General features: G+C 44.6%; 1 protein-coding gene across 1 annotated transcript in view; it reads right to left on the reverse strand.

Annotated features, from left to right (window-relative positions):
• The window catches only part of MPPED1 (metallophosphoesterase domain containing 1), a 128,680-nt gene that overhangs the window by 44,818 nt on the left and 58,347 nt on the right, over positions 1–25,515 (reverse strand). The window contains exons 3-4 of the mRNA XM_040345823.1: positions 8,759–8,940; positions 3,279–3,504 (exon numbers count right to left, since the gene is read on the reverse strand). Coding sequence (XP_040201757.1) covers positions 3,279–3,504; positions 8,759–8,940 — 408 coding nt within the window. The remainder of the gene's footprint in view (positions 1–3,278; positions 3,505–8,758; positions 8,941–25,515) is intronic.

The following is a 25,515-nucleotide window of genomic DNA, read 5'->3' on the forward strand; positions in this document are numbered from 1 at the left end:
CATCAGTTATCCGATGAAGCTGACTGATGATCAGTCGTGCCTACACACCATCAGTTAAAAAAAACGATTGTGTCAGAACGCGGTGACGTAAAACACAACGATGTGCTGAGAAAAATGAAGTTCAATGCTTCCAAGCATGCGTTGACTTGATTCTGAGCATGCGTGGATTTTTAACCGATGGACGTGCCCACAGACGATCGTTTTTTTCTATCGGTTAGTTAACCATCAGATAATTTTAAAACAAGTTCCTATTTTTTTAACCGATGGGACCCACACACGATCGGTTTAAACCGATCGTGTGTACGCGGCATTACTCATTTACATAGGCGAAGAGGCTGGTATCTAGGTGCCTCCTTATTGTTAAAGTGGGTTTCTAGATTTTGATAAGCCCCCCGCTTGCAGACCCCCAAAACCACCTGATCAGGGTTGTGAGCAAGAGGCCCTTTACAGTGGGCACACATCCTTCCTGGTCACCCTGGCAAATTACCCCCTCCATGTTCAGGGCATGTGGCCTGGTATGGTAAAGGAGAAGGTAAAAGGTGTATGCGTGTTGCTTTCCTTATCCTTTTACCAGGTTTTGTGTAGGATTCCCCCTTAAAATCCATACTCAAAGGACCTGGTATGCAATTTGAGTGAAGGTTTTTTCTAACTATCGGCACCAAGAGCTCCCTTAAAAACCTTGATAACAGAAGAAGGCAGCTGTCCTATAGCGGTAGAAAAATTCTCTACTACATTTGATGTTGAGCTCCTGCTGAACAGGTTGAAAGTTCAGCATTTGGACGAACGCCCAAACATGGATAATTTGCCCGAACCTGTGTTGGGACTGAACTGGGAGCCATCCCTATAGCTTATCTACTGTATGTGAGTTATTTCAAGTGGGATTTAGGGTATATTTTACTATAACTCAAAGTATTTGTTCGCTGTAAATTGTTATTAGTTTCCCTTAAAATTGAGACAGGGACCAAATAATAATGTGAATTTACATATTTATTTGTGATTCTCCTAAGCTGCCACCTGGGCTATTGTAACTCCTGCAGGAACAGAGACCCTGTTACAGTAAGTAATCTAGAAAACAATTTACTTCCACATACGTGAATCCTTTCTTTATTAAACAGGCTCTACAGGTGGCTTCTGTCTTTGTCGTGTTTGGAGGCAACACCAGCCTGCCTGAACACAGCCACCCTCCGCTATTTTGTACCCATAATTTTCCAGTCTAATACAGAATTCTAATTTACACAGCATACCAAACACGACCACCCTAGCAACATAAATCACAATCATCTTTGGAGGAGGATAATATTAAAATAAAAAGACTGATTTATGTCAAACATTGGTCTGCCATCACAGCTTAGAAGTCGATGACAATGTGCAAGGCTTAGGCATTTTTTGTCAGTCAGGGATTCACAGTTGCTTTTTGATAAAATTGCAGACATCGCTAACACGGTTTCAGATGTAACGCTGGCTTGTCTGCATCTGAATATTGTACTTCTGTTCCTATCTACATAGAAATAGCTGCCACCATTCCAGATGGAAAGATAACATACCTTATAGCCAAATTTTTAGCTACCTAGGAATTGTTCCAACACCTCAGACTATGTAGTAAAAGCTGACCTGTTGACCAAAAAGTTCCAGAAAAAAGGTTATAGAAAAGATCACGTCCAGAAAGCGGTTGACCATTAAAAATATGGTCAGTATAAAAGTAAGCAAGAACAACAACCACCAGAGGGCCCCGAGGATATATTATTCATCACCAGGCTCAATAATCAAGATTGGGCCATTAAAAGGGCCATTCAAAAACATTGGCCCATCCTGGGGCAGGGTCATCACGTCCGCATGGGGAGCAAGTGCCCCCCGTAGCAAGGTGTCCCCACACGGACACTCAGGGCCAATCCTGGGTGGGTGCCCAGGGAGCACCACGCCCACACGCCTCATACTGCCGCAAAGGGGGCGCTAAATCTGCGGCAGTCACTTACTGTTACATTCAGCAGCAGCGGCATCACCCCGACTTCCTTATTGCACCATCCGCTGGCCTCTCTGCTGCCTGCTTCACTGGTTGCTAGACTGGTCTGCCGCCTGGCATCTAGCAACCAGTGATGTCACGTCATGAGGCTAAGGCGAGGCACCAGTATTCAGAGCGAAGGAGGAACTTCTTCCTCCTTCACGCCTGGTCAATTTTGGCTCAACCCACCTCCTCCATCTTCTCCAGGCAGCATGGCTCAGAGCCGGAGGGAAGTAAGGGAGCACGCCTGAATAGCTGAGTGTGAGCTGTCCACCTGCACCAGCAGCTGCCTGAGGTGAGACAGCATGTGTCCATGTTCTGGAGCTCATCTAACAGCACTACTTGTATAATTGCGTTTTAAAGTTTTAAATTAATGATGTATTTTAATCTGTTTTAGTTAGAAATATGTAGCTTTTTAGAGTGGTATGATCCATCAGCCAGGGTCAATTGCCATGCGTCAAGTTTGTAATAAATGTTAATACAATGAGATATAATTGCAATTGTTACTGTATCAGTTGATTTTTAGAATTTATTACATGATAATGATGTTTTAGTAATATGTTTATTCCTCTCTCCATGGTGTAGTAGATGTCAGCCGGCATATCTTAGGCTTGTAGTATTGCACTGCATGTTAGGGAAGGAAGTAATCTTTATCCAATGGTAACTGTTTTTTAGTAAATGTATATCTCCTCATATTATTATTATTTTTTATGTTTTTAATGAATTGGTGTTCTAGTGATATACCAATAGTTGCTGTTGCCCCATCACCTGTATTTGATATAGGCCCGTCTCTCCTGGTATTGTCCCCTTAAGATCTGGGGTAGGGGAGGCGTTTGAAGTTCCTATATAATGCAGTGTGGGTTTAGAGTGGGCATGACTTAATAAAGGAGTCCACAGCTCCGAAACACATCATAATAGCAACCTAACGTACTGTCTCTCTCCCCTACTCTCCTCCGTGTTGTAAGGCGTTTCTTTGGGTGCAAAATGCTGTCTGGACGAGACACTTGCGCAATGGAAAATAGTTGACTATATGCTTTAAAGCCCTCAGGAGGTACCACTAGTGGAAGACTGGTCTATGGTGTATTAAAAAACATCCAATTGTCAATTGAAGGAGACGGTTTTATCAGAAAGAAAACTATCAGAAGTACAAGAAGAATGACAAAGAATTAAATGACTAAATAAAAAGTATAGTATTAAAAAGGATTGTACTGAATTTGCTGCATTAGTCACTAAATTTTCACACACAGGTGGAGTAACAAAACTGGAAAATCGGTCTTACCACGGGGAGCCATATATACGGAATCCTCGCACTGTCACCTCGGAATCTTGGAGATAGATGCAGTTTGTGAGCAGCGATTGGACATTCTCATAATTCTCTGGCTTCAACTTGGACACGGAAGGAAAATAGTAGAAGTCTTGTTTGATTAAGTCCGCCATAAACTCATGGTCAAATGTCAGCTCATGATTTCCTGCTATGACAACCTTATATTCATATGGAAGACTTCCTAAGAGAGAAAACATTAGAATACCTTAGACAACATTTCAGGAAGAATTTTCCAGTCCCCAAGAAAACAGATACAAAAAACACTCTGAAACTCCTTAAGCCCTGTACACACGATCGGTCCATCCGATTAAAACGGTCTGATGGACCGTTTTCATCGGTTAACCGATGAAGCTGACTGATGGTCAGTCGTGCCTACACACCATCAGTTAAAAAAACGATCGCGTCAGAACGCGGTGCCGTAAAACACAACGACGTGCTGAAAAAAAGGAAGTTCAATGCTTCCAAGCATGCATCGACTTGATTCTGAGCATGCGTGGATTTTTAATTGATGGTCGTGCCTACTAACCATCGTTTTTTTTTCTATCGGTTAGGAATCCATCGGTTACATTTAAAACAAGTTGGCTTTTTTTTAACCGATGGATAAATAATCGATGGGGCCCACACACGATCGGTTTGGACCGATGAAAACGGTCCATCAGACCGTTCTGATCGGTTTAACCGATCGTGTGTACGCGGCCTTACAGAAACTGAGCAACTCATTCACTGTTATATTCTTTATGCATGTGTGTTGTGGCAAGCAGCTCAAGCACAGTATCTCCATTCCAAGAGATTTGCAGGAAAAATACCTGTCTGATATAATGTTTTACTGACTGCTGACTGAGGGCTGTGCCGTGGTGCATGGTGGGGAAAGATATAAATATATGGAGTAAGCTTCCAAATGGTCTTTGCCTCTAGGACTTGTGCCAGTAGAGGGGGCAATGTTGGAGGACTTTGTCTCCCAGGCTTACTGCTTGGGGAGGGTCTTTTCTGGAGAAGGGCCTGGGTCTGGGCCTAGAAGAGATAGTCTGCATAGCTAGAGCACCAGGGGAGGTAACTTTGCTGTTGAATAGTGTCCTGGAATGCTGGTACAAGCTGCTACCAGTGGGCATTGCAGGCAGTTCCGGTGGCTCATCTAGGGTTACTTGCGTGGTGTTTTACGATCTAAAGAGAACAGATTTCTTGTTACAGTTTAAAGGCCTTTATCTCTGTAATAGGTGTGTTTAGATGTCTGGAGTTTCCATTTTTGTCACTTTAGGTACAAAATGCCCTAACCCTCTCTCATCGGGTTTATTGTGCATAATATAATTAATAATTATTCTAAAGTGACTGTCACCAATATTTTTCTACTCCACTAACAGTTAAGGATTACGCCATGAGATCTGAAATGCGGGCCCACTGGGGATTCCATCTTCCAACGGTAAGAGGTGCTACAAACCCATTTATTTTTATTTTTAGAGCAGTGAAGAATTAAAACCAATGTAGTTATTTTTTTTTTTTTTGCACTCTTTGTTTGGGAGACACATCCTCTTTATCTATCCTGGTGACCATTGGCAAAAGATCAGAAAGTGACGGGAAATCCAAAAATCTAGGCTGTCACTAGAACAGGATTAGAGGGGATACTTGTTCTGGTGACAACTAAGAGGTGATTCCCTTAAAGGATTTCCTCTCACTTCTTGGGACAGGAAGTGAAGTCAAATCTACCCAGTAGGACACAGATGGCACAAAAATATTTACTGACAGGGGCTTTAAACTTTCCCTAAATTTGGGGCTTTATATACACTTTAAGAGTGTACATTTTACTAGCAGTACATTTAACTATTGCTAGACACCTTGCTCCTAATACGTCAGAACTTAACACTCTTGTTCACACTCACTATACCTATATAAGAACACTAGCTTATTATAATAGCAAAATTTAATTTTTTTAAATACATTTTGGAAGCCATGGTCTCAGTGGTATGATGTTGATAGAAAATTTTAATATTCTCAATTTAGACATAATGAAAATCTGTACTACCTATATTTATATATAACCGTGTAGACCTTTAGAGTCGGTTCACACTAGGGCGACACGACTTTCAGAGGCGACTCCGACACGACTTGAACATGAACCACAGGGCGATCTGGGGCGATTTACAACACAACTTGAAGTCGTCTCCAGGACAGGAGACTTTCCAGTGGCCAATAAAACAACAATCAGCTCTGGGAGAGGGAGGGGGAGGGAGGAGGGCAGGAGAGGTTTGCCTGAGAAATGTATGTTATCTTCCTGGAAAGTCGGTTCAGTTAAGACAGTGATCCGAATTCTGAGGCGACTTCCATTGAAATCAATGGGTACAAATCGCCTACAAGTCGGATTGAAGTAGTACAGGAACCTTTTCTGAAGTCGGATCGCCTTGAGTCGTGTGTATTAACACCGCTCCCATTCACTTCCATTGTTTTTCTCTACAGTGCGACTTGGGACGACTTGAGGCGACATGAAGTCGGATCGCAAGTCGCCCCAGTGTGAACCGACTCTTACTGTACTTTCTACTCTTTATTTATTCTTCAGTCTATTCTTTATTTCGTTATTTTACCTGTTTGTTTACATTTTTGACCTAATACAAGTATACATTACCCTTTGTAAGGATGGTAAACTAGAATTAAGAATAATTAATCTCAACACCAATGTTTGTTGCCTTAACAACAATACCTTTCATATGTTTACTGAATATTATAATTAATCTCAGTTGTAAGTGATTTGGAAACTACACATTGCAAAAAAAAATTCTGTAATGGCTTATTTGTTAAAAATAATCAACAGCCATAAAAATGTGTCTCTTCCAGGGGAGGTAGGTGAGGCAGAGCCATGAACATAGAAAAATAAATAAAAAATATCAAAAAATAAATAAAAATGGATCGAGCTTCAAGGGTCGTAGCTTGGGGCTCATTCCAACTATAGTTTATAAGATATGGGGCTTCTTGTGCAGCCTGTCAGAAGCTACATACAGAGCAACCAGTTTAAATACAAGCTGGCACACTCTGTTTGCAACAGACTGAGAGGATGAGCTCACAGTGCCTCTGACTTCTTGTCACAGGGACTGAGCCTAATGGACAGCTTGAAGCCTTGGACCAATGGTAAAGCACAATTGGAACCAGCTGTCCAATAAATTGCTGCAGTGGAGGCACACCTCTCACAGCAGTGTCATAGAAGGGGGCATGTGTCTAAAAGACATTAGCTCATTTCCAGCCCAGCCCTCTAAACTAGAAGGAAAAAGCATGGGTTTACGGGTATACGATTTACCCATAGTCCCATGGTTTTCTCACAGTTAAGAGAGAATGAGAATCTGCTGTCTGCTGAAAAGGTAATGTTTAATCAAGCTAAATCATATATTATTATGCTATATATTATAACATAATCATTTATTATTTATCCATTTACTGTTAAATTACTGGTTTGAAGTTATAACACTAGTTGCACACTAGAGGGTGCTACATGTTAATAGTTCTTGAATTAAAGGGATTATAAACCCTTGTGTTTTTTCACCTTAATGCATCCTATGCATTAAGGTGAAAAAAATTATTCTAGTGACTGGCCCCCTAGCCCCCCCCCCTCCCATTTACTCACCTGAGCCCTAGAATTTCCCGCAGCGGACATGCGCTCTTCCTCTGCTCAGGGTTCTCGGCTCTTGATTTGATAGATTGATAGCAGCGCAGCCATTGACTTCCGCTTCTGTCAATCAAATCCAATGACGCAGGTGCTGAGGGGACAGGGCGATTCCTACAATTGGCGTCTATGGATGGGGTTATACGATGTGGGAAGGAGCCATGAGAGCCTCTGAGGGACCCCAGAAGGATCGGGGCCACTCTGTGGAGAATGAACTGCACAGTGGAGGTAAGTATGATATGTTTGTTGTTAAAAAAACAAAAAACAAAGCCTTAAGGCTCCTTGCACGCTGGCTTAAAAATCGTTGCTTCTACAAGAGTTTTGTGTTCTGCCTGTAGAAGCAACTCAATGTTATCCTATGTGTTCATGCACATTAGGATGTTTAACATTTAGAGGCAGAAATAAAAACCCTTCTGGATCACATTTCTGATTGGAGCTTACTGGCAGAAAAAACGGAAAACTCTCCTAAATATACAAAAAATGCTCTATATGAGCGTTTTTTACTCCCAAGAGAACAGACGTTTTTTTTAATCCCAGTGTGCATGGAGCCATATAGGGAAAGAAGTATTTCTGACTCAAAAGTCCATCGACAATGGCAGTATAGCTTATCCTTACATGTTGGAATGCAAGGCCTGCAGCTTTTCTAACTACTATACTTTGCACACATGGTTATAAGGAAGACAGGCCTTTAGGGTCCATGCACCCTGGTTTAAAAAAAAACATTTCTTCAGAAATTTGGTGTTTGCCTGTAAAAGAAGCTCAATGTTATTCTATGTGCACATTAGGATGTTTAGAGGCATATTTTAAGACTCTGCGTTTAGAGGCAGGAAAAAAAAAATACTTTTTGTTCGCATTTTTGATTAGGGTTTTCTTGCAGAAAAAACACAAAATACTCCTAACACACCTAAACATGTGTACAAGGGAACTGGCTTTTTAAAAAAAATGTAAGCCCAGTGTACATGGAGCCTTAAAGTGGATGTCACAATGTAGAGAATAAGATTTCCTATCATATGTGCCCAGTCTTGCCACACAGAGTTAATCCAGCCCTGAGCAATCCTCTTTTTATTGTTCAGTGAAATAAAACAGACTTCCAGATAAAGGCCAAAGTCAAAACTTCCCATGTGTTCAAAACGTATTTAATTTGAACATCCCTGCACTGAGTTACTAGGTCTGCACACTTGCTGTGTCCATTATGAGGGGCTCCAATCATTCCTGCACTAAATTTCCGGGTCTGCACACTTGCTGTGCCCATTATGAGTGTCCCCCACCAGCCCTACACCGAGTCCCTGGGCCTGTACACTTGCTGTGCCAATTATGAGGGGTTCCCACCATCCCTATGCTGAGTTCACACCTGTTGTGCCCATTGAGAGGGGTTCCCACCATTTCTGCTGGTTTTTGTTTATTTTAATCATGGAAAATATAACTAGAAAACACAAAAGTGGACAGGAACAGCCAAAATGGGAACAGTGAAGGGAGTTATTGCAGGGAGTTCTCACTGTTGGAGCGTCAAAGACCCATAAGAAATCAGAGACTGTCTCAACTCACTAAGCCCCTCTTAGCTAGAGTATCATTTTGAGTGACCTGACACTTTACTATCAAGGACAATTTTGGCTCTGACAGCAATCAACTTTCCAGTTCAGTCTATTCTTAGTGGAAACCCCACCACCTGATTCCCCAGAAGATTCAGGAAGGCTCTCTTGTGCACTGACCACTTGGCATTAGTGCACTTGACCACTAAACTTAGTAAAAAGTGTTGCCTTACTGCAGCAATGAATACCCAGGTTCCACTCACCCAGCCAGTCATTAAATTTTTTCACTTCACTAGGCAGTCCGAGCTCTGTAAAATCTCCAGCGTGTATTAGAACGTCCCCATATGGCATCTGGAGGAGATCAGTTCTTGAGTGGGTGTCAGAAATGCAGACAAATCGGGTATAGCCAGGCGGTTTGGGGGCATCATGGGGTACAGGATCCACCCTGGGAAAGAGAAAGCATTTAATAACACTGCAGTCTTCAGATTCCTCAAAGCCTGGATAGCAGGCTCACTAAGTCAATAGTACAGATCACAAGTGGTGCTGTATCCTAGCTTGGCATTTGTATACTACAATTCTGACAAAAATAAAAAAAATTCAGGTTAGTTACATAAGGCCATTGTGTCTGTCCAGACATATATTGAAGCTGTAGATCGAAGTGTCCTGTTCTGATGTACAGTAAAACCTTGGATTGCAAGCATAATTCGTTCCAGAAACATGCTTGTAATCCAAAGCACTTGTATATCAAAGCAAATTTCCCCATAAGAAATAATGGAAACTCAGATGATTTGTTCCACAATCATTTATTCATAGGTCCTTCAGTTTATAGTCCATATAAAAAGATTATAGCAATGTGATAGGTTGTGTAACCATAAAATGTCCATCCACAAATGGAAGCCTCCACAAGATGATTAGAAGCAACATCCAGAAGGAGCTACAAAGTATAAAAGAGAAGAGAGGCACCTCTAAGTGTAGCAATATGTTTCTAAATGTTGTACCTTCATTAAATGTAACCATATTGCTACACTTAGAGGCGCCTCTCTTCTCTTTTTTATTAAGTTGTGACATGACGCTACTCTTATATCAAGACTTTGCTTGTATATCAAGTCAAATGTTTTAAACATTTTTGCTTGTCTTGCAAAACATTCTTAAACCAAGTTACTCTCAAACCAGGGTTTTACTGTACTTCCTTCCCAGCAGTGTTAGAAGCATGAGGGCGTCACACACTAGTATGTGTAGGCCATCAAAAAGTTTATTCAATATATAACAATTCAACATGTTTCAGGGTTGAACACCCCAATCCCCATTCATCAGGATTTATAAGACAATGGTAGCAAGGAGAGAATTGAAAAAATGTGTTTTTGGACTGCAGTTACAGAGACAGTGTTGTTGTGGACAGGATCATATGGGCACCTAAGGACAGACAGCCTATAATATCCTGCCCACATCAAGTCCATCTCTATAACTGCAGTCCAGGGACTAATCCCTTCAACTCCCACCCAGCTACCATGATCTTATAAGCCATGACGAAGGGGAAGTGTTGAACCCCAAAAACACTTTGTTTGAAATGCACACAACACATAGAGCATGGGTGCTTAACCTGTGGCCATCCAGCTGTTGTAAAACTACAAGTCCCATGAGGCATTGCAAGGCAGACAGTTACAAGCATAACTTCCAAAGGCAGAGGCATGATGGGACTTGTAGTTCTGCAACAGCTGGGGGGCTACAGGTTTAGCACCCATGATATAGAGGGATTATCCATGGTACAAAATTGCAGCTGGATTCAGGTAGGGCGGCTTTCTTTTGAGGCGGCGTAGCGTATCGCATATACGCTACGCTGCCGTAAGTAAGAGAGGCAAGTGCTGTATTCACAAAGCACTTGCCTCCTAAGTTACGGCGGCGTAGTGTAAATGGGCTGGCGTAAGTGCGCCTAATTCAAATGTGGAACAGGGGGGCGTGTTTTATGTTAATGACTGGTGACCCAACGTAATTGACGTTTTTAACGTACGGCGCATGCGCCGTCCGTGGACATATCCCAGTGTGCATTTCTCCAAAGTACGCCGTTTCGACGTGAATGTAAATTACGTCCAGCCCGATTCGCGTACGACTTACGCAAACGACGTAAAAAGATAGGCCTGTTCCGACGCCCATACCTTGCATGGGCTGCGCCACCTAGGGAGCAGCTTTATCTTTATGCCGCCGTATCTCTAACGTAAACGGCGTAACTAATTGCGACGGGCGCACGTACGTTTCTGAATCGGCGTATCTAGTAATTTGCATATTCTACGCCAAACTCAACGGAAGCGCCACCTAGCGGCCAGCGTAAATATGCACCCTAGATACGACGGCGTAGGAGACTTACGCCTCTCGTATCTTAGCCTAATTTAAGCGTATCTGGTTTCCAGAATACGCTTAAATTTACGACGGCGTAGATTCAGAGTTACGACGGCGTATCTACTGATACGCCGGCGTAAACCTATCTGAATCTAGCTAAATATATTCAGGTAACCTAAGTGGTAAAAATATCATGTATAGACTACAGATCTATGTTAAAATAGGCAAGTGCTTAAAAATGTACTGTATTGAATTGGAGGCATTGATGGTTGGCTTCTTAAGGCCTGCACCCGATAAAGATAGAAATCAGGTAAGCGAGACCTCAAGAAGCCCAAGATGGGATATAAACATGTAGGCAGGTGCAATCTGTGTCCCCTAATGTAGATGGGACTTGACCGAAGCAGCAATGCAGAAAGGGAAGAGAGTTATGAGGAATTTGGTTCTTCTATGACTTCCTGCGGTCACTGGGAGAAAGCTGTCTGATTGGACATTGGAGCTTTAGAATTCCACTCTGTATGGTGGAATGAGTACAGAAGCATACCTCCAAACTTTTTGAGATGGGAATGAGGGACACCTATCTGCAAAAGTATGCAGGCATAGGACACACCCCTTACCACGCCCCCTTAAAGGAGAATTGTACAAAAAACAAGATTGGTTCAACCCACAACTGTTTTTTTTTTTTTTTTTTACCCCTACTATTCCTTTATATTGCCTCTTGGAATTTACAAATGCAGCAATTTAGAAATCAGATGAAAGGTTTAGGGCTGGAAAGCACTTTTTGATAGATAAAACGTGCGTTTTATATACAACTATATAGATCAGACCAAAATGAAGGACACATGAGGAGGAATTAGGGACAGAGGGACATTGCTCCAAATCAGGGACAGTCCCTCGAATTTAGGGACAGTTGGGAGCTATGCAGAAGAGACCTAATTTCAATGTTCACTAAGGTCTCCAAGACGTTGAGGGAATACACCATGCTACAGCACTCCCATACCATATAAATACCTCCCTGCAGTGACTTGGCATCCTTCCAGCCTTCTAATTTTTAATGTAAACTCAAACTGACCTACTGAGTCCTGAGTCACTGCTGGGAGGGGGGGTAGAGCGAGCTAAGCACAATGTTAGAAGGTTGCAGACACTGGGCCGGATTCAGATAGAGATACGACGGCGTATCTCCTGATACGCCGTCGTATCTCTGAGTCCGGCCGTCGTATCTATGCGACTGATTCATAGAATCAGGTTCCGCATAGATCTCCCTAAGATCCGCCAGGTGTAAGTGACTTACACCGTCGCATCTTAGGCTGCAATTCCAGTCCGGCCACTAGGTGGCGTTTAGTTTTTTACATGCGACAAATATGCAAATGAGGATTTCCGCCGATTCATAAACGAACGCCCACGCGGCGCTTTTTTTTTACGTCGTTTGCGTTCGGCTTTTTCCGGCGTATAGTTACCCCTGCTATATGTGGTGTATCCTATGTTAAGTATGGCCGTCGTTCCCGGGTCGAATTTAGAATTTTTTACGTCGTTTGCGTAAGTCGTTCGCGAATACGGATGGCCAGTATTTACGTTCACGTCGAAACCAATGACGTCCTAGCGACATCATTTGGAGCAATGCACGCTGGGAAATTTAGCGGACGGCGCATGCGCAGTTTGATTGGCGCGGGGACGCGCCTGATTTAAATGTTACACACCGCCTAGCCGCGGAATTTGAATTCCGCCGGGGGATTTACAATCCGCCGGCGCAACTTTAGAGGCAAGTGCTTTCTGAAGAAAGCACTTGCATCAAAAACTTGCGCCGGCGGATCGTAAATCAGATAGGTTACGCAGATCTAAAGATCCGCTGACCTATCTGAATCTAGCCCACTGTGTATCAACTCATGTTCAAAGTTCACAAGAGAAGCACTTTTGTTGTTCAAGCTGCAGATTTAAATTGGTATCAAACAACTTTTAAAAGACACGTTAAAGCTGATTTGACATTTTAGCACCTTTACTTACATATACGTTTAAAAAAATACTGTAATTATTGGCATATAACACTCACTTTTTTACCCTGAAAATAGAGGGTAAACTGTGCCTGCGTGTTATACGCATGGGGCTGTGGAAAGTTTTTTTCCTAAAACTTCCCCCTAAAGTTAGGGTGCGTGTTATACGCCTGTGCGTGTTATACGCCAATAAATACGGTATATAAACCATCCGTTTCTAAATTTGTAAACACTGAAATATCTTATAATAAAAGTGACCAAACTTGATCCCAATGTGCCCTTAAGGCATGTTGAATGAGGTCCAATGTATTATCTAGAGTCCCTTAGTCCCTAGAAATGACACGCTATTATTGGCAGCTGGTATAAAAAGCCACAAATGCATGCAGGCGGCTTCAGTCTGCTATTAATATTTGTTTCAAGCTGCAATCCTTCTGCAGACTCCCTCGATGTGACAGATTAAAATAACTCCAGTACAGAACATCTTCTACCTTGTGAAGTGAGAAAGCCTGTTTTGCATATTTTATTGGCAGCTATTGGCATTTCCTTTTCAAGAGATTTAATTTGTGGAGGATGCCGCTTTATTACCCAAGATACATCCATCTCTGTATAAAAGGGAGAGGAGATAAAAAGGCGTTCAAAGGCTCTGCCTGCTTTTTTAGTAGTCAGACCTGTAGACTCTCCAAAGCCGGACTAAATCCCAGGAGCCGGGTAGCCAATAGCCTGAAAGTTAGCGGTAACTCTCTGATAGTTATTGTCTATCCTAACGTTGCCAACAGAACTTACTACATCACTCTTGAATGAGTCTGCCGATTTCCAGAATTAACATATAGCCCTGGTTCACACTGGGTACGATTTGGAACGATTTGAGATGCGATTTGACATGTCAAATCGCATCTCAAATCGGCGGCAATTGTCGGCAATGGCACTGTCCTAATCAGTGCGACGCCGCATCTGCGATTTCAAAAAGTAGTTCCTGTACTACTTTTTGCGATTTCGGGGCGCGATTTACATTAAATTGCGGCCGAAATCGCAGCAAAACGCAGCCGCGAAATCGTGCATTTTACCGCGATTTTGAATTTGCAGCAGTGTGAACCTAGGCAAAGACCCAATTTTATGAAAAGTGTTTTGGTGATTTTATGCAGCTAAAACATATATTGATTCAGTATGATGTATAATATTATTAAAGGGATTGTAAAGGGGTTTTTATATTCTAAATAGGTTGCTTTAAGCTAGTGCATTGTTGGTTCACTTACCTTTTCCTTCGATTTCCCTTCTAAATGTTTTTTTTTTCTTTGTCTAAATTTCTTACTTCCTGTTCCTCCTCTGTAAGCATGCCCCCATCATTCGAGCCATTCTGGCTGGGGGTTAGTCAGCGTGCTCGCTCCCTTCGGACTACATCCCTGCGGGAAGACGTTGTGTTCACAGTGTCTCCCCGCAGGAATGTAGTCCCAAGGGAGGGGGCGAGCACGCTGACTAACCCCCAGCCAGAATGGCTCGGATGATGGGGGCAAGCTTACTGAGGAGAAACAGAAGGTGAGAAATTCAGACAAGGAAAAAAAAATTAGAAGGGAAATTGAAGGAAAATGTAAGTGAACCGACAATGCACTAGCTTAAAGTAACCTATTTAGAAAATAAAAAACAAAAATTTACAAAACCCCTTAAAGTGTATGACTGTCATTTTATTTCACACACCGTTGTTTATTTCGTTTTGTTTTTTCATTGTTTTTTTTCCCCCACATTTACATGCAGGCCAAGTTGTCTAGCAAAAGTGAAGGTGACAGGTGTGTAAACAAGCTATAAGGGCCAATTCACACCATAATTTCATCATTCCGTATGCATTTTTGCATGCACATTTAGATGTGTTTTTGATGCTTTTTTTCTGTCTTTTTAAGCATTCTAGTTTTCTTCCATTTTTTTTTTACTTTGACTCCTGAAAAATCTTAGGACAATGTTTGTTTTTTATCCTTTGCAGTGCATTTACATGTCTTTAGGCAAATTTTGACACAAAAAAACGACAGCAGGTTGTATTTTTGTTGAAAGCACTAAGGCCTCGTACACACGACCGAACATGTCCGCTGAAACTGGTCCGGCGGACCAGTTTCCGCGGACATGTTCGGTCGTCTGTACGACAAACCGGAGATATCCGCTCGGCCGAAAGCCCTCGCATGCGTCGAAGTGATTCGACGCATGCGTGGAAGCATTGACCTTCCAGGGTCGCGCACGTATTCATCGTCGCGGCGACGGCGCAGCCACGTCACCACGTTTGCTGTCTGCGGGAAATTTGGTCTGATGGTGTGTACAGCCATCAGACCAAAATCCGCCAGCGGACATGTCCGATGAAAACTGCCCGCGGACCGTTTTCATCGGACATGTCTCGTCGTGTGTACGAGGCCTAAGACTAACCACACTGGCGTGAACTAGGGCCATTGGAATACATGGCAATTACAGTACATACAGTCTGGATACATTTTAAAAAGCACTGGAAAGCATCTGGTTTGAAACAGCCCTAAGATTGCTAGGATGACTTGGAGCATTCACGGCAACTTTTTTTTTTTCAATAGAAAGAGATTTATCATGGAACTATGAATTAAGTAAAAAATAACATACAGGTATATGGCACAGTCTATTGCTAACTCTAGCTTTAACACAGAGCTTTTTGTTTATTTTTAACCTGTTGATCCATTACTGGCAGTGGTGCTTCCTGGGTTGGCGGTGGAGGCAGGCGGCACATACAGACCTAATAGACAGCCCAATGGCCCAACTAAAGAAGTACGTGGCACAATGCTGCTAAGTGCAATGCAGTGGCTTAGTGTTGTCAGTCTGTAACAGGACATGCTGAAGCTAGAAGAATCTCCTGGTAAGAAATATTGTAAAACATTCATAAATATCATGTAGCGGTACCCCCATAGGGGCTGCTAAGTGATGTGGCCCACCTGTCACCCTGCCCAGCCCGACATTTACTTGCCAGTCATTTTTGAGACAATAAACGGTCCATGTGATTGTTTTGTATTTTTATTGAGGGATTTGAACTTAGATAGGAATAGGAATATATGGGATGCTCAGTAGAACAAGCAATTGGTTGATTGCACATCAATAAGTTGGGACAACTATACATACAGTACCTGGCCACTCCAGTCTCCTCCAGCACATCTCTTGCTTGCAGACTGTTACTCTCTCTCTTCCTCTGACACTGGCTCCCTCTGCACTAGGATGGCAAGGGGCTTAGGGTTGGCCATTTCTAAAGGACTTATGCTGGTTACTGCTAGGCAGTACTCACAGTTACCAGGTCTCTGGCCAGGCCACAGGACAGGACAGACTCCTCTCCTCCAATGTCCTCACTCTTCACGGGGGAGTCGCTAGGTCGTTACACCGCTCCGCCTTTAGGGTGTGATTCTAGGCCCTCTCCAGCCTACTGGGACTTCTGTGGCTAGGGAAAGCAAAGTCCTGATAGCAGGTACACAGTGTAGTAGCGTGGCTCCTGCTGAATAGACGCCATCAGGGTCAGCCGTTCGTCACAATGGCCACAGTGGGCCCAGGCAGTGACCACCTCGGTTGGGATCCAGGCACTCCGGGCACAGCAGGCACAACCACTCTGTCTCATCGATCACTGCAAGTGTGAATCCCCTGCGAGGCTCCAGTTGGACACCGGTATCCACCAGTGACCGCTCCTGCTTTTCAGGCATCCAGGATAAGGTGGGTAGCAGCCGGCTACCTTCCGCCATCTTCCTCTACCTCATGGTGTCTGCTGCTAGCAGGAACGTTTTTGTCTCCTCCAGGGCGTGGCACGGCCCCCTCACTTCCAGACAGGCTGGCGCCTGTGGAACTGATAGGCAGACTCCTCCCTGGGCATGCTGCTGTAACCCCTTGTTAAACTAAGTGAAGTTGGCAGGCATGCTGATGCTAGGACTTGTCCAGGCATGTCGCTCGGCACCGACTGTGCCCGAGCAACTAGGGACTGATGACCGCTGACTTTTTCCAGTGGTTGCCGGTAGCAACAATAAAGTTTGTCCCACCTGCAGGTCTTCCTTGATCACCAGTAGACACTTCCGGGCACACTTTACTGAATAATGCAGGAGTTTGGAGAAAAAGTTCAGAATGCCCAGCATTTGCAGAGCGCTAGGCATGTTTGTAATCCGGTGAAAGATGTCCAGGATTAGTAGAACATTGGACATATTTGTACATATTTGTAATCCATGGGTGCTATCGCCCGCCGTGGTTGCCACGGGTGACAGCACATGGTCAAAAGTCACTGAATTTCAGGGTTAGTATAATAAGTGTCCGCCCCAGCGAGTAAGCAGGTGGCAACAATTTGTAACAGCTCCCGCTGGTTTCTATGGGCAATGGCACTCACTATTTTAGCAGTGAATAGCGGGTAGAGCACACAAGTCCTTCCCAGGGTTTAATTCCTCATCACTGGTGCAACAAACACAGTTCCCCAGCTCGCTTCCTCGTTTGCTAGGGACAACGGCTGGCAGTCTCACAGGTGGTCTTGGAACAAGCCCCCCTGTCACTCTGCCCAGCCCGGCATTTACTTCCCAGTTACTTTTGAGACAATGAACAGTCCAGGTGATTGTTTTGTATTTTTATTAAGGGATTCGAACTTAGATGGGATTAGGAATATATGGGATGCCCAGTGGAACTAGCAATTGGTTGATTGTATATCAACAGTTGGGACAACTATACACACTTTACCGCTCCAGTCCAGAGGCGTCCCTAGGGGGGGGCAGAGGGGGCCCTGACCCCCCCAACATCATGCTGTGCCCCACCATGTGCCCCCCATTTGCAATTTTTGTATTTTGCTCCCCGAGAGGGAGAGCGTCCCCAGTCAGCTCTGCGGGGGATTCCTCCCCCTCCCTCTGCTCGCCGACACTGCATAATGCGAGCGCTCACACAACCAGATATTCTAGCCTGGGCCGTGTTTAAGTGTGTGCAATGCAGACTGCAGTACACTGTAATCACTGAACTACATTATCTCCATCCCTTCTCCCTCCCCATCTGTCTCCCTCCCCTCTCCTGTTCTTTCAAAACATTCACAATTTACTTTCACTTTCAGTTAGGCAGATAATATACGGTGCAAATTTCTTTCCTGCATCCACAGATTGCAGGAAAGAAACTTGCATGATTCCCCCATCAACAGACAGTGGTGACAGGGGAATATCCCTCCTGCCCAGCAATTAAATTCTCCCGACAAACAGTGATTATCACCAGTGGCTATACAGCAACCACTAGTGATAATCATAAGAGAATCTGCTCATTAATGGTTCAAATCTCAGCCAGTTTCTGCTGAACCAGCTGAGATTTAAACTGTATATGGCTGGTCTTAGCTCTTAGGCAGCCCATACATTGATTAGCACTGTGGAGTGTCGGCTTCCTGGCGTGATCGGGCATGTGGGATGTCAAACACACCCGAGCCCATCTCTATTGGTTGTAGACAGTTGAGCTTCCTGCAGGTTGCTTCTCTGACATGCTGATCGGGATGCAATCCAGGTGATGCTCTTAGTCAAATCCTAGTCATAAATATCAGTGATTTTATTGATCAAAGCCCACACTTTACAGGCATAGAGCCCACATGGCTGCTGATCATACGGTTGATTATATTTATGTGGTTGTACTCTTGATGCTAATAAATACTGTGTTTATTAGATCTGACTGGGAGCATCACCTGGATCACATGCCGATCAGCATGTCAACAGAGAAGGTTATACAGCATTACTGCTGCTAGGTGACCAGCTGGGGGCTCGGCTCTCTATAACCAATAGTGCCAGCCTTCCCCTGCATACACCCATAATGTCACCAGCACTAGGTCCTAATAGACTGCCGCCGCTGCCAAGGAGACAGATGCCAGACCAGCGCTGTAAATAGCAGGGACAGGACAGCTGGGGATCCCCACTGTGGCAGAACACCAGGGCCCAGTGGCAAGACAACCTTTGCAACAATGATAGTTCTCCCACTGCTTTGGACCCTTATATTATCTTGGTGTGCTGGTGACATATATCTCTTGTTTTCTGCCACCCTGGGGGGCCCCAGTATAGTAGGAAGGGAGCTCACTGCAGAACATGTGAAAAGGCCCATAGTGGGATCGTAGTAAAGGGCCCCAGGATATATATATATATAATTGCATTTTAGAGTTGGCCCCCCTACTTTTGTCCCTGTCCCCCCATGTGCCCCCCCTAAATATGAAAGCTGGAGACGCCACTGCTCCAGTCTCCTCCGGCACATCTCTTGCTTGCAGACTATTACTCTCTCTCCTGCACAACACTTTACTCCAGGCACAGCTAGCACATGTTTAGGCCCAACCCTGATTTAGTCAGGCCTCAGCAACTGCCTTTTGTAAGCAGGGACTGCGGGTCCCCTTTAGTGTAACAAAAACAGAATAGGAAGCCTTTAGTGCTAGCTGTCCTATGGTGGACTACTGCTCCCAGTAAGCCCTCTTTAGGCCCTGCCCGCCCTCCTGAAGGGTTTTGTCCTGCATCCGAGTCCCAGGCCCAAGGTCACCCCCTCAAGACTGGGGAGCTCCCTCCAAGGACCCGACAGCCTAATACTCCACACTCAGTGCTACTACCCCCAACAACTTCTCCCCAGCTGGGCCGACTCTAGGTTTTTTAAGGAGGCCTGCCCCCTGCCAATCCTAGTTGGGGATTAGTCAGGGCTCCCAGACTGCTCCTCCCACTTTCCCTCCTCTTTCTTTTAGAATCCTTTAGAAGCAAGAGAGTGGGGACAGTGGAGTGATACTGTATGTGAGTCATCAGCTGCTGCTCTAGGCCACTCCCAGCCCACACAGATCAAAACAAACAGGCCTAGCTTCGGAGGCACAGGTGTCCTTATTGGATGCCTAACGGAACAAAAGACCAGTACAGAGAGCCATGGAGGACACAGGAGCTCCCCGCCATCACCTGCTGCATGTCCCACAGCTCGCCGCCGTCACCCGCCACCAGGATAGGGTAAGCGAATGGGAGGGGTCACAGAGGCTACATATGATAAGCACACAGGCTACACATGATGGGCACAAAGGCTGCATATGATGGGTACACAGGCTGCATATGATGGGCACACAGGCTGCATATGAAGGGCCACAAAGGCTTCATATGATGGGCACAAGCTGCATATGATGAGCACAGAGGCTGCATATAATGGGCACAAGCACTGCATTTGATGGGCACAGTGCCTAAATTTTATGGGGCACAGTGGCTGCATTTGATGCACACAGTGGCTTCATTTTATGGGGCACAGTGGCTACATTTGATGGGGCACATCGGCTTCATTTTATGGGGCACAGTGGCTACATTTGATGGGGCACAGTGGCTGCATTTGATGGGCAAAATGGCTGCATTTGATGGCACAGTGGTTGCATTTGATGGCACAGTGGCTTCATTTTATGGGGCACAGTGGCTGTATTTTATGGGCACAGAGGCTGCATTTGATGGCACAGTGGCTGCATTTGATGGCACAGTGGCTGCAATTGATAGCACATTGGCTGCATTTGATGGCACAGTGGCAACATTTGATTGCACAGTGGCTGCAATTGATGGCACATTGGCTGCATTTGATGGCACAGTGGCTACTTTTAATGGGCACAGTGGCAGCATTTGATTGCACAGTGGCTGCAGTTGATGGCACATTGGCTGCATTTGATGGCACAGTGGCTGCTTTTAATGGGCACAGCGGCTGCTTTTAATGGGCACAGTGGCTGCAATTGATGGGCACAGTGGCTGCATTTGATTAAATCAGTTTCCCCAGAGCCCCGCCCCTTATATCAAGGTCCCCAGGGTTCGCCCTTACATCAGAGATCCCACTTTCATTAGGGTCCCTAAAGTCTCCCCTTACATTAAGATCCCAAATCCCCCCATACACCAGGATCCATATAGCCCCCTTAACATCAGGGTCCCCCAGAATCCCCCTCCTTAAATTGGGTCCCCAGAGTTTCCCCTTATATCATGGTCCTCAGAGTCCCACCTCTTTAAATCAGGGACCCCAGAGTTCCCCCTTACATCAGAGTCACACTTTTATTAGGATCCCTAAAGTCTACCCCTTACATCGGGGTCCCCAGAGCCCCCCTTAGATCAGGGTAATCAAAGCCCCCTTATATCAGGGTTCCCAAATCGACCTTACATAAGGGTCCCTAAAGCAACTTTACATCAGGGTCCCCAAAACCCCCTTACATCATGGTCCATAGAGCCCATTCCATTTCAATAGGGTCTACAACATTAGAAGCGAAGAGCAGAGTGGGTTAAGGGGAGTGGCGAGGTTTAAGAGAATAGTTGATGTAGTGGGAGGGGAGTATTGTGAAGACCCCAGTTTACATCATGATCCGTTCCTTCTCATTGCAGCAGTCAGCTCAGGACAGGTGGAAGCTAGAAGGCTGGGCACTGGGACCAGAAAGGTTTGGAGGAGGAACTTCCTCTTCCTCCTCCTCTGAATGCCAGGGCCAGGGGGAGGGATAAGCACATAATTAATTGCTAGGGCATGGGCGGTCCCAGCAACTAATCCCTAGCACTGGGAACAGCTGGCGGTGGCTGCTGTCAGTCGCCGTAAGTTCAGGGACAGCTCTGATTGCTGCACAACCTGCACTGTTGTTGAGCGGCGCGCAGCAGATACGCTGACTGGGTATTTGGGCAGGACACTCTTGGGGGGTTTTGACCCAGCAACAACTTGCCTTGGCCGCATTCTGGTGGCAGTGTGAACTAGGCGGCTGCCTAGTTTGCCCAGTGGTAGCTTTGACCCTGCTCGGACCAAAAGAATGTGATTGACCAAGATGGAGGAATTCCCCCATGTGGTGGTCTAGCTTGATCCTCTTGCAGGAGGATGGTGGGGGGGCAGCATTAGCATTGCTGGCAGTGAATAGGGGCCCTGCTAACATGCGAGTTAGATCAAGACCAAGTGCAGCCAGTAGACCTAATCTTCACATTAATTGTATCTTTATATTGTTACTGATCTCACGGCATGTGGGGACTTGTAGCTCTGGAAAGCCACAGGTTGTCTATTCATTATACTGCAATAGACAGAGACATCTCATCTACAGGAATATACACTTCTCAAAATCTGAAACAAATTATTAGAAAAATAAAAGGCATGGCAAGGGAGATTTTCCCATTGCTGCCACCTTCTCTCATGTCTGTCACTGCCTCCACTATTTTATACAATAGATATACATTGGTAATAATTAGCTCCTTTGGGACCGCAGGCAATAGAATCGCAGAGCAGCAGGGAAGCGTCACAGGGGAATGTGCGCCTTGTCAGGCGAACGCTTTCCTTTGTAGTCTGACAATGGTGAAGTTTAACATATTTTTAAAGTGCAGCATTCAGCAGTCTGTGCAGGCAGGGAGCACTGAGTTGAGATGTTACTTGCTAAAGTTTAAATTGGTGTCAGTTTTATTGTGGATCTGCGCAAAATTCCTGCTGATTTATTTTTAAGGGATTGTTTTTTTTGAATATCTTTATCTGCATGTTCTTATTAGATTTCAGGTATAGTCAGATTTGTTACATAATCAGAATATTTAAGGGTGTATTTATTGGAAAACTTCCCACAGCTATTTGTCCATCGAAACTGCATGTAAAATCACTGTGTGAATCAAACATTTTTCAGGGGAGTATTCTCTGCAGATTGAAAGTTATTCATTGAAAAAAAAAAAAAAACTGTTGGAAACATAAATAATTATGATTATTATTATTTATACTTGTACATTTTATACATAATTTTACAATGAAAAAATTACATTGAAATAATAATTAAATTGAATTATACATTAAATATAATTTGTAATTAAATGATTATTTAAAACTATTGTTACATGGCACTGAGTATCAAAGGGAAATAAGTAGGTATGTTCCTGTGCTCCATAATGCAGTATTTTCCCCAATGACAAAGGGAAAGGTCCTGGAAGTCGCACATCTCTGCTAAACTCAGTTTCACTCTACCTATGGAGCTTAGTCATGATGAAGCTCCTGGGGCAGAGTGAACTGCGTTGGGGGAATGGTCTGGCTGGAGCCCAGGCTGAGGCCAGGAATGGACTGGCCATTGGGACTACCGGGAGTTTCCCGGTGGGCCGATGGCTCAGTGGGCCGGCTTCAGTGACAGCGGACCGCCGCCCCCTCCGCTCCTTTGTCTCTCCCTCCCCACAGCGCTCACTTGGTGGGGAACAGAGAAGCAGGGGGAGGACCAGAGGAGCAGGAAGGATGACAGAGGAGCATGGGGGGGGGGACCAGAAGGAGCACTGGGGGAGGGGACAGACAGCTGACTCAACAGCTATGGCCTGGGAGTTTCTCACTTCTGCCTAATCTTGTCCCATGGGGGGGGGGCACCGAACTCATTTTTTCCCCCTGGGTGAAATAATGTCTAGCTTCCCCACTGGTAGTGGCTAGTGAAGGGGGAGAGGGGGCTTGGGTGGCTGGGGGGGGAGTTGTCCGCCCGCCATGGGAGAGATCTGTCAAAGTGGGCCAGTCTGGATGAAGTCCAGGGCCAAATTTTTGTCCCAGTCCAGCCCTGGCTGAGACTGTCATACACCTTCTTCTTACAGGGTTTTGCAGAGATGTGCAACTTCCAGGACTTTTTCCTTTTCCATTAGGTATCTAGAGCTGTGACAAGCTCTGTCCTTGTCTACACTCCAAGAGGTTGCTACATAAGAGGGCCTGGTGGAGCTTTGAGCAGCACCTGTAATTTTAATTTGGCAGTATTTTCCCCATTCGCATCGTCTTTCTTTTTCAATGATTAACTTTCCATATGCAGAGAATATAACCTGAGTACGTTTGATTTTGCCCCATTCCACAGAATGAATTTCAATTCAGTTTTATTGGACACACAACTACGCCAAGTTTTTATAAACACCCCATAGAGTCGTGTCAGAAAAAAGATGTTTTGCCTTTCATTTCTATTTTAAACTGAATGGGTTATTTTAAAAGGTGATAGTTTACAATCACTTTAACCACAGGATTTACCCCCTTAATGACCAGGCCATTTTTTGTGATACGGCACCGCATCGCTTTAACCGACAATTGCACAGCCATGCGACGCTGTACACAAACAACATTTATGTCCTTTTTTCCAACAAATAGAGATTTCTTTTGGTATTTGATCACCTCTGCGATTTACATTTTTTGCACTATAAACAAAAAAAGACCAACAATTTTGAGAAAAAATAAAAATCCCCCCCAAAAAAGAAAAGAAAAAACTAATTTCTTCATCAGTTTAGGCCAATATGTATTCTTCTATATATTTTTGGTAAAAAAAAATCATAATAATGCCGCGTACACACGATCGGATTTTCCGATGAAAAAAGTCAGATGAACTTGTTTTATCGGAAATTCCGATCATGTGTGGGCCCCATCGGACTTTTTTTCATCGGAGTAAAAAAATAGAAATTCTTCAAACGGAAAAAGAATTTAGTCTGACAGTGTGTATGCAAGACAGCTTTAACGGAATTCCGATGAAAAAATCCATCGGATTTTAGACCATCGGATACTCCGATCGTGTGTTACGCGGCATAAGTGTATATTGATTGGTTTGTGCAAAAGTTACAGCGCCTACAGAATAGGGGATATATTTATGCCATTTTTATTCAAATTTTTTTTTTACTAGTAATTGTGGCGAGCTGCGATTTTTAGCGGGACTGCGACATTGCAGTGGACAAATCAGACACTTTCGACACTTTTTTTGGACCAGTAACATTTATACAGCAATCAGTGCTAACAATAGCCATAGAATACTGTATAAATGACACTGAGAGAGAAGGGGTTAAAGGGGTTGTAAAGGCTCACCATCCCCTGTTTTACTTACCTGAGCCTGTTCGCCTCCTCAACGCGTCCCCACCATCCTCCTATCCATGGAGTCATGGCTTTGATTGGATACTTTGATAGCAGTGCAGCAATTGTCTCCCGCTGTCAATCAAATCCAATGATGCGGGTGCCGGGGGCGGGGCCAAGCCATACACTCGGCGTCTATGGTCGCCAAGTGTATGACTCAGGAGCGCGCCCGCAAGGTAACCCCCTCTCCACGAGAGCCGCCGAGGGATCCCAGAAGAGGATGTTCAGGGCCACTCTGTGTAAAACGAGCTGCACAGTGGAGGTAAGTATAACATGTTTGTTATTTAAAAAAAATAAAAAGGGAACCTTTAGTATGACTTTAAGTGTTCCTTAGGGAGGTGTTTCCAACTGTTGGGGAAGTGGACTGACTGGGAGTAGAAAGAGATCGCTGTTACTGATCACTAGGAACAGCAGATATCTCTCTCCTCCTCTGTCAGAACAGGGATGTGTTTGTTTACATTGACAAATCCCAGTTCTGGCTCTCCGTGGAACGATCACATCTGGCCGACGAACATCGCGGACAACGGGCACGCGCATCGGCTCTGGTGCCGCGCACCTGCTATTGCTTCTAAAGTGCCCAACGTACACCGAGGGAGATTTGCGCAGCCGTGCCAACCCTATAATGACAGCGACTGGTTGGCAAACAGTGAAGGTACCTCCCTCTTCCACTAGGAGCAATATTGGCTGTGACAAAGCATATATACCACAGCAAAAGGGAAATTATAGAGAAAGGAACCATAGAGAAGGCAACCATAGTGTAGTAGTTATGTCAGAAATAAGTGCTCACCAAATACCATGTGAAAATACACTCATCAACTCAAACCATCACCGTGAGTAGGGATGAGCCGAACACCCCCCCGTTCGGTTTGCACCAGAACTTTAGAACGGACCGAACGTTCGCACGA

Source organism: Rana temporaria, chromosome 3 (assembly GCF_905171775.1).
Source record: "Rana temporaria chromosome 3, aRanTem1.1, whole genome shotgun sequence".
Lineage (NCBI taxonomy): Eukaryota > Metazoa > Chordata > Amphibia > Anura > Ranidae > Rana > Rana temporaria.